Raw genomic sequence first — 10,038 nt, 5'->3', positions numbered from 1 at the left:
GGGGTAGAATTGCGATGTGTAATCTTAAACTGTTGACATACCTCTTCCATCAAGTTACTGTTAAGATTAGCACCATTAGCTGTGATGATCACCTTAGGGATTCCGAATCGACAGATGATATTTGAGTGAACAAAATTGACCACTGCTTTCTTGGTCACCGATTTGAAAGTTTTGGCCTCAACCCACTTGGTGAAATAATCAATGGCTACCAGAATGAACCTGTGCCCGTAGGATGTTGCTGGCTCAATTGGTCAAATGACATCCATGCCCCAAGCAACGAAGGGCCATGGTGCCGACATTGTGTGCAATTCCGATAGTGGAGAATGAATCAAATCTCCGTGTATCTAGCACTGATGACATTTGCGCACAAAATTGATACAATCTCGTTCCATGGTAAGCCAATAATAGCCTACTCGGAGAATTTTCTTTGCCAACACATATCCACTCATATGTGGTCCGTAGACTCCCGAATGTACTTCGGACATGACAGCCGTAGCTTGTCTAGAATCTATGCATCTTAATAATCCAAGGTCTGGTGTTCTATTATATAAAACTCCTCCACTTAAGAAGAATCCATTTGCCAACCATCGAATTGTTCTCTTTTGATCCCTCGTGGCTTGCACTGGATATATCCCCATTCTGATGTACTCCTTGATATCGTGGGACCATGGTTCGCCATCAAGTTCTTCTTCAATCATGTTACAATAAGCATGCTGATCTCGGACTTGAATATGCAGAGGATCGACATAAGCATTGTCTGGATGGTGCAACATTGATGCCAGGGTAGCCAAAGCATCAGCGACCTCATTATGGACCCTTGGAATATGCCTGAACTCTACTGATCAAAACCGTTGACAAAGATCATGTAAACATTGTCGGTACGGTATGAGATTCAAGTCTTGCGTTTCCCATTCTCCTTGAATTTGATGTACCAGAAGATCCGAGTCTCCCAAGACCAAGATTTCCTGGATATCCATGTCTGCAGCTAGCCTTAGACCCAAAATATAGGCTTCACACTCAGCCATATTGTTGGTGCAATAAAACCGAAGCTGAGCCGTAACAGGATAGTGATGCCTTGTTTCATAAATAATCACAGCTCCTATCCCGACTCCTTTCATGTTGGCAGCCCCATCAAAGAAAAGTTTCCAGCCTGGTTTTTCAATTTGCTCCAGTTCATCGATATGCATCACTTCTTCATCGGGAAAATAAGTTCTCAATGGCTCGTAATCTTCATCGATCGGGTTTTCGACTAAATGATCGGCCAATGCTTGGGCTTTCATCACAGCTCGAGTCACATAGACGATGTCAAACTCTGTAAGCAATATCTTCCACTTCGCAAGTCTCCCTGTCGGCATAGGCTTTTGAAAGATATATTTCAGCGGATCCAAGCGCGAAATGAGGTAAGTAGTGTAGGATGACAAATAATGCTTCAATTTCCGAGCCACCCAAGTTAGGGCACAACATGTCCTTTCCAGATGAGTGTACTTAAGCTCATAAGCCATGAACCTCTTGCTAAGATAATAGATGGCCTGCTCCTTTCTGCCGGTGATGTCATGCTGCCCCAGTACACAGCCAAATGAATTTTCCAAGACTGTTAAATAAAGAATCAAAGGTCTTCCTGGTTCTGGCGAAACCAGTACGGGTGGGTTTGATAAGTATCCTTTTATCTTATCAAATGCTTCTTGACACTCATCAGTCCACTTGACCGCAACATCCTTCTTCAGCAATTTGAAAATAGGCTCACAAGTTGTCGTGAGCTGAGCAATAAACCTGCTAATGTAGTTCAACCTCCCTAACAGACTCATCACTTCAGTCTTGTTCCTCGGAGGTGGCAATTCTTGGATGGCTTTGATCTTTGATGGGTCCAACTCGATGCCTCGCCAGCTGACTATGAATCCCAATAGCTTTTCGGATGGAACACCAAATGCGCACTTGGCAGGGTTAAGCTTGAGGTTGTACCTGCGAAGTCTTAGGAAGAATTTCCTCAAATCCCCAACGTGGTTGGCCTGATGCTTTGATTTTATGATCACATCATCCACGTATACCTCAATCTCCTTATGTATCATATCATGAAACACCGTATTCATTGCTCTCATGTAAGTTGCCCCGGCGTTCTACAAACCAAAGGGCATTACCCGGTAGCAATAAGTTCCCCATGGTGTGATGAATGTTGTCTTTTCTGCATCTTCTTCATCAATTAGAATCTGATGATACCCGGCGTAGCAATCCACAAAATATCCTATCTCATGCTTTGCACAATTATCGATCAAAATGTGGATATTGGGTAGTGGGAAGTTATCCTTCGGACTTGCTTTGTTGAGATTGCGGTAATCGACACATACTCTGATCTTGCCGTCTTTCTTTGGAACAAGCACGACATTAGCCAACCAAACAGGATATCGAGTGACCCGAATGACCTTTTCATCAAACTGCTTGGTGATTTCTTCTTTAATCTTCACACTCATATCGGTTTTGAATTTCCTCAACTTTTGCTTGACGGGAGGAAACACTGGATCAGTGGCCAATTTGTGGACCACTAAATCAGTGCTCAAGCCCGGAATGTCATCATATGACCATGCAAAAACATCTTTGAATTCGATGAGTGCTTTGATTAACTCTTCCTGAATCTTTGGCTTGAGGTGGACACTTATTTTAGTCTCTCGGACATTGTCTGTGTCCCCTAAATTGACAGCTTCTGAATCATTCAGGTTGGGTTTGGGTTTCTCTTTGAAGTGAATTAACTCATTACTAATCTCTTCGAAGGCCTCATCCTCATCGTATTATGATTCGTAATCACAACCTACTTCTTGAACTATTATTTTGGAATTAGATTGATTTTTAAGACTGGGCTGAGGATTCCTTATGCATGCCATATCACTAGAGCCAGCGTAAAAAGAACTATACAGAAAAGAAAAGAAAAACAAAAGAAAACTATCAGGAGTGATAAAGAAAGGGAAACTGCATTTCATTGAATGAAACAAGGTTTGCACACTTCAAATAGACTGAAAGATAAAAATCTAGATTACAACCCTGGAATGATCCAGACAAACTGAAGGAAAATCAAAATAAACTACCAAGACTCCTTTCGAATGGGGAGAGGAGTGGCTTTCCAATTATTAAGCTTTGTTTCTGGCCCAACGAATTGAATTTCTGCGTTGCTAGGACCTTCACCACTTTCCACCATGTTCACACCATCAAACAACTTTTCAAACCTTTCAATTAACTCCTCATCAGGATTAATCATAGAACTGGGAATTGTTGTTACCGGGCGACTTCTGGTACCGGACTTGACAAATGATTTGGAATGATGTGGGACTGGCTTTGGAAGGACCCATGTCTTCTATTTTAGCTTTCTGGCCTTTCTTATGTTTATGGCAGTGGGCTTGAATCCCAAACCAAATGTTCCCAAGTTTTCAGGAAGAGACACCGGCTGTATGATGCCTTGCAAAGATGAGCCCAAACCTTTACCTAGTACAAAACCATTCTTCAACATCTCATAGGCTACCATGACTGATGCGGCGGTTATCTTTGGATTTGGAATGTATTTCCCCTCCGGAACTTTCTCTACCAACATCGTGTCCGAAACCTGGTAGACCCATGGTCCCTAGTCATCTTCCACTTCAATGACTGGTACAATGGCATTGCTGCGAGCACATAAAATGTCTTCCCCATGCACAACTATTTCTTGTCTATCCTATTCAAAGTTGACTACCTGGTGTAGTGTTGATGGGACTGCTTTAGCGGCGTGGATCCATGGTCGACCCAACAACAAGTTATAGGAAACAGCTATATCCAACACCTAAAACTCCATTGTGAACTCGACTGGCCCTATCGTCATCTCCAACACTATGTCCCCAACCGAATCTTTACCTCCGCCGTCAAATCCCCGCACGCAAATACTATTCTTATGGATCCTCTCATCTTTTATTTTCAACTTTCTTAGAGTAGAGAGAGGACAGATGTTTGTGCTTGACCCGTTGTCAACCAATACCCGGGTCACCATAGAGTTTTCACATTTTAATGTGAGGTAAAGAGCTCTGTTGTGCTCAGTACCTTCTACAGGCAATTCATCATCAGAAAACGTGACTCTGTTTGCTTCAAAGATTTTGTTGGCTATTTTTTCCAAGTGATTCACGGAGATCTTATCGGGAACGTGTGCCTCATTCAAGATCTTCATTAAATCTTGACGGTGCTCGTCCGAATGGATCAATAAGGATAATATGGAAATTTGAGTGGGCGTTTTCTTAATTGTTCCACGATAGAGTAGTCATGTAGCTTCATTTTCCTCAAGAATTCTTCTGCTTCTTCTTCAGTTACGGCTTTCTTCATTAGTGCTGGATTATTTTTAGCTCTTCTTAACTCCTTGGGAGTAAAACACCTTCCTGAGCGAGTCAAACCCTGTACTTCACAGATTTCTTCCTTGACTTACTTCCCTTGGTACATCACCGTTACCCGTTCGTAATTCCATGGAATAGCCTTACTGTTGATTATTGGTAACTGGGTTACTGGCTTGATAATAACCCGATCTGCGGGCTCCTTCCACGATTATGATGGGTTTTCTGGCCGCTCCCGGTACAATCACTTTTACCCCTTCCTGTTTCGTTGTAACTCTGCTTAAAGACCCCTTCTCTACTGCCACAGATGGCTCAACACTCTTTTTGCTCTGCTTGAGCACCAACTTCTCATCTACTGATTGTTCATCTGTCTTGACTCCACTAGACCGAATCATCATGACGGTTTGTTATGGCTTCTTGGGTTCCCTCTCCGCATGCACTATTTTGATCATATTTGCCTCCTGATGGGCTGGCATCGGATTCCCGTTGATATTGGGTACTTCGGGAGCTTGAACTTCAATTCTATTGGTATCAATCAGCTCCTGTATCGCACTTTTCAAGTGCCAACACTTTTCTGTATCATGACCCGGAGTACCAGAACAATACTCACAGCTGATGGTATAGTCAAGATTCTTTGGAGGAGGATTTGGCAGTTTGGACTGTATCGGCCTTAGCATATCTAGCTGTTTTAGCCTGTGGAACAGACTGGTGTATGATTCTCCCAATGGAGTAAAGGTTTTTTTTTTCTACAACCTTTCACCCTTGAGTGCTTGACTAGGCCTGAAACTTGGTCCGGGAGTGTTTTGGTAGGCTCGTGGATGTGGATAAGTATTTGGTAGGACAGGAGCACGCCATTGAGCATGGGCAGGAGGTTGGTTGTATGCTTGTGCATGGTGGACGGAAAAATGAGGTTCTGGTGGGGGATAGTAGTGTTGGGGTAGATTGTAGTGATAAGTTTGTTGGTGGGATCGAGGTTGATTGTAGTGGTAAGGTGAACCTCTAGATCCAGACCAAGTTCTTGAATCAACCATTGCTGCTTCCTCTCTCTTCTTCTTCCCAATCCCTCCTATGCTACCCTGAATAACCTGAGTAGTTTCTTTGATAGCCGAATAGCTCATGATTTTATTCGACTTGAGGCCTTCTTCTACAATGCCCCCCATCTTTACTACTTTGTTGAATGACTTTCCCACAGCTGAGACCAAATGGACATAGTAAGTAGGTTCCAAAGCCTGTAGGAAGTAATCTACCATCTCACTTTCCTTCATTGGGGGATCTACTCTTGCTGCTTGCTCCCTCCATCAGAAACCATATTCTCTAAAGCTTTCATTGTGCTTCTTCTCAAGTTTAGTCAAGGACAGTCGATCTGGAATAATCTCAAGATTGTATTGGAAGCGATAAGAAAATGCTTGTGCCAGATCATCCCATGTGTACCATCTCCCATGGTCTTGGCAGGTATACCATTCCAATGTTGATCCACTCAAACTCTGACTGAAGTAAGCCATTAACAATTCATCTTTTCCTCCAGCTCCCCTCATCTTGCTGCAAAAACCCCTCAAGTGGGCTACTGGATCGCCGTGCCCGTTGTATAGATTGAACTTGGGCATCTTGAAACCTACCGGTAATTGCACATTCGGGAACAAACATAGGTCCTTGTAGGCCACACTAACTTGCCCTCCCAACCCCCGCATGTCTCTGAATGATTGTTCTAAGCTTTTAACTTTCCTGAACATCTCCTCATGTTCAGTATTTTTGACTGGTTTATCAGCTTTTATCGGGAGGTCAAAGCGAGGAGTATATGAATGGGTTTCTAGAGCTTTGAAAGTGGGCTCTGAAGGGTAGTATTGGTTGTCCTGGGCTTGGAACATAGGCTCGCTAGGAGATTTGTGGAGTGTAGCTGGTGGAGGTTCCACGAAGACAGGAGTTACTGGTGGAGGAGGGTATGGAATTGGTTTAGGGGGTGGAGATTGTGGTGTATGAGAAGTGGTGCCCCGGTAGTGTTGGTAAATGGGAAAGCTCAGTGATAGATCGGTGGTAGGATGATCCTGAGTTTGAGCCGTTGGTGGGGTGGAAGCAGGGTTAGCAGGGTAAGCTGGGGGTGATTGTCCTTTAGACCAGGCCTGATACATCTCGGCCATCTGTTGCTTAAGTTTGAGCATCTCCTCTTTCATTTTACTGACGTCCAACTCCTCTACCTCAACACCTGTGTCGATATCCGGGATAGACATGATTTTTGGTATTGGTCCTTTTGATCTGGTTTGGTAATGATAATGTGCCAGTATACTCTAGATAACTAACTGCTTGAATTCTCTGGAAAATAACAAACTTGTTAGTTTTTAGATTTTAACACATATGCAATTACACGTTGGGATGCAATGCACCTAGGCAATTAACCATTTTCTATCATGTATTTGCTTGGTTGCTTGTATCATCCCAGCTTTTCCTAACCTTTCCCTTATATTCTTTTCTTTTGGTTGTGGTCGAATCTTATGAAGATTGCCTACGTATCATGACTCTGCATGAATCAGATCGAGCGTAGTTCTGGTGGAAACAATTACTAATACTTTTATTTATTTTAACAAACAAAACAGTACAAAGACAGAAATGACATTACATTTGGACAATACTTTTTAAAACAAATTATTTAAAAGACTCAACATGGACTTAAACTAAACATGACTATTATATGAAAAGTTCCAACAACTATGACCACGCTTCACTCCATAATCTTTTGCTTTTAATCACTGGAACATCTGCTCACGGTGGGGCTTGACCTGGCTGACCTCCTAGTGTACGGTACATCCTCTCTAACTCCATTGCAAGATGACGGGCAAAAGTAGGTGCATGCTCTAGAAACCTTTCATAATCCATCCCTTCGCAGTTCACGTAACTTTGAGAAGTATAAACGGCCAAATCATGGATTTGTGCTCTGAAATCTTGGAGATTTTGGTCTTGGTTTTGCAATTGCTGTTGGCGAGTGGTGGCTATATCTCTTATGTGGTCTTCGCGATATAAAGCTGACTCCAATTGAGCTCGAAGTCCGGCCTGATCGAGTCTTGCCTGGGCTCTCTCCCTATCAATATCTGCGTGATGATGTTCTCTATTGTACCTTCTCATTTCTTCCAACTGTGCATGGAGTTGAGCTTCTGAATGTATCCAATAGTCCTTCTCTCTCTTGAATTGAGCCATTTCTTCTTTACATCTCATTACTTGGTGTTCCTTACTAGATTTGGCCTCCTCATTTAACTGTATAATTTTTTCCTTAGCTTTGTCTAAGGCCTTTTCCATCTTTGTCAAGATGGAGTAATAATCTTGCATTTTTTTGCACCAGATTGGCAATGATTTTCTGATCTTTCCAACTTCTCACTGGCGCTTCAGAGGTTTTCTTCATCTGCTGAAACTGAGTGCGGAGAGTTTTATTCTCACTAATCAGACTCTTCTTTTAACCTTTTGCTTTTTGTCCTTGTAAGTCTTTCTCCAAATTGAGGTTCCTCAGGCTTTCTTCTAAGGCATGAATAGTTGCTTTGTACCCCCTTTCCTTTTCTCCCCAAGCCAACCATTCTTGGATTTTGTCATCAAAGGCTTGAACATGCGGTCTTTTTATGGGCCTCCTAGGATCAGGTTCTGGTGCATCATCCACGCGGGATCTTTTCTCAAACCACCTAGCATAACCCGGATTTATCTCACCTTTCGCAGGATCTGGAGCTTGGGTATCATCTTTCAAGTATCGACAACCATTCCAAATCCACTGGATTAAAGCCTCAGGGAGAGTGGCTTCGGGGTGTAGTTCAATCACTTGCACACTCAAATCTTCATCATCAGGCACCACTTAGTATCTCCCTAGCTGTCTTAGAACTCTCTGCGGCGCATACGGCTGGACGCTTCTTAAACCCAACAGCAGCAAATAACTCTTCAAGGTTGACATGTGTATCACCTCTTTTACTGGGAGTCATCCCAAAGTCCACTCAATTTGACTTGCCATTAAAGATCTTAAATGAGATATCCAGGCTTCCACCCCTTCTGGAGATTTATAATCTTTTATTCTTTCTTCATAACTCTCGATGAAATTGTCCTTGCTTGGACCATACTGCATGAACTTGGGGTGATGTCGGAGATGTTCAGTCAACCATATTTGCAACAAAATATTGCAACCTTCGAAGAATTTTGCCCCGGATTTACACAAAGTCAACACCCGATAAATGTCTGAGAGAATGATTGGGGCAAGAGTGTGACGTTCTTTGTTGGTGAGGACTTGTATGACTCTGGCTATGCGAATATCAATCGTCCGCTCTTTGTTTGGGAAGACCATGATTCCCAGAAAAGCCACCATGAAAGCGAATCGACGGTGAATTTGCCAGGTATCCTTGTTTTGTTTGTTAGTAAGGCCCTTTTCATGAATTTCAAATCCATCCGGCTTTCCGAACCTTGAATATAGGAAGTTGAAAGAACAACACCCTTTGACAATGTTGCTTTTTCTGATTTGATTACTGATATTCAGAAGACCAAAGAATCGGTGTACTGAGGGAGCCTTTGGGAATATAAGATTTTGGTTTCTCAAATCTCCGTCAAAACCGGAATATCCAGCTATTTCTTCTAATGTGGGAGTAAGCTCGAAATCAGAGAAGCGAAAGACATTATGAACAGGATCCCAAAAAGTCACTAGTGCCGTAATCAAATCACTGCGCGGTTTAACTTTCATAATATCTGTGAGAGCTCCCAAATACTTAATGATCCATTTCTGACCATCTCCTCCCAACTCATACCACCACACCTGAAGCCAAAACAGAAACTCATCTACATCTGTGGACGGTGGGTTTTGGATGGTGCTCATTTTGTACCTGTGAGTGATTTTAATTTAAAAAAAACCAAAATCAAGACTTATTTGAAAAAAAATCAAAAACATTCATATGTATAAAAAACACTTCGATAAAGAAGGTTTAAAGGCTGTGTTTGCTAACCGGCAAATTTTTTTGTTTTTTGAAAAAAAAAAACGACCAAAGGTGGCTGTTCTTGCAAAAACAACCTTCCGGCGCTCTTTTGGGGACATTCGGCATATTTTGGACAAGAATGACATCGCCTTACTTATGACAACACAATGACATTTATGTACCCACATTTTTAATTATTTATTATCTATTTATTTATTTATTTTTTAATAATAGTTGGGCCCGATGTGGGTTGCCTACGTATCTCACATCCGGTGAGAATCAAACTTACGTAGTTCGTAATAATAAAACCATTTTTAAAAGAAACACGACATTTCCTTTTCTTTTCAGAATTTCAAACTATTTTGGATTTTTTTTTTCCGAAAACAACCAATTTTCTTTCTTGGTTCTCACATTGATTTTCCTTTTCTAACTTTTTCCTATAAGCTGGTCAACATGCAAATCCGAAACAAATGAATGCACAAGTAGCAAGTAAGATGCATCAGGATGGTCTTTTCATTTCGGGTGCACCTGTCCTAGACAGACCCAACCCCTGCGTTGAGTCTCCGAAGTCAAATGCACATGATGCAAACAAACGTTCCTACTAGGAATCCGGCATGAAGCTGAGTTATTCTAAGTGTAAAACCTGGGGTATACTGTTCTAGGCCTGGCTTACCCAAGCGGACAGCTGGAGCCGAAGTGGGGTCAACGTACCGGGAGCACGAAAGTCTACCCGGCCTAGTTACTTGGCCCAACTTCGTTCTATTTGGTATGACTTCTAA

At 42.2% G+C, this 10,038-nt stretch overlaps 2 protein-coding genes across 2 annotated transcripts; both read right to left on the bottom strand.

The window, feature by feature from the left end:
• Positions 1–842: 842 nt before the first annotated feature.
• On the bottom strand, positions 843–5,494 carry LOC138878228 (uncharacterized). Its single transcript, XM_070157894.1, has 2 exons — positions 5,332–5,494; positions 843–1,150 (listed from the first exon to the last, which is right to left on the bottom strand). Exons 1-2 carry the CDS (start codon positions 5,492–5,494, stop codon positions 843–845), a joined length of 471 nt encoding a protein of 156 aa, XP_070013995.1.
• A 2,978-nt stretch (positions 5,495–8,472) lies between these two features.
• Positions 8,473–9,162, bottom strand: LOC138877047 (uncharacterized; the record flags this gene model as incomplete). The annotated part of the gene is made up of 1 exon (XM_070156486.1): positions 8,473–9,162. A coding segment is annotated over exon 1 (690 nt), but the record flags the coding sequence as incomplete, so codon positions are not given.
• Positions 9,163–10,038: the final 876 nt, after the last annotated feature.

The sequence above is a fragment of the Nicotiana sylvestris genome, chromosome 9 (assembly GCF_000393655.2).
Source record: "Nicotiana sylvestris chromosome 9, ASM39365v2, whole genome shotgun sequence".
Lineage (NCBI taxonomy): Eukaryota > Viridiplantae > Streptophyta > Magnoliopsida > Solanales > Solanaceae > Nicotiana > Nicotiana sylvestris.
The sequence above is the reverse complement of the archived record's forward strand: the minus strand, read 5'-3'. Positions and strand labels throughout refer to the sequence as shown.

Coding starts and splice junctions, on each gene's coding strand:
- LOC138878228 (XM_070157894.1), bottom strand. CDS start 5,494: ATGGGGGGCATTGTAGAAGAAGGCCTCAAGTCGAATAAAATCATGAGC. Junction 1,151..5,331: donor AACTTGGTCTGGATCTAGAG/GTTCACCTTACC, acceptor TTGAAAAACCAG/GCTGGAAACTTTTCTTTGAT.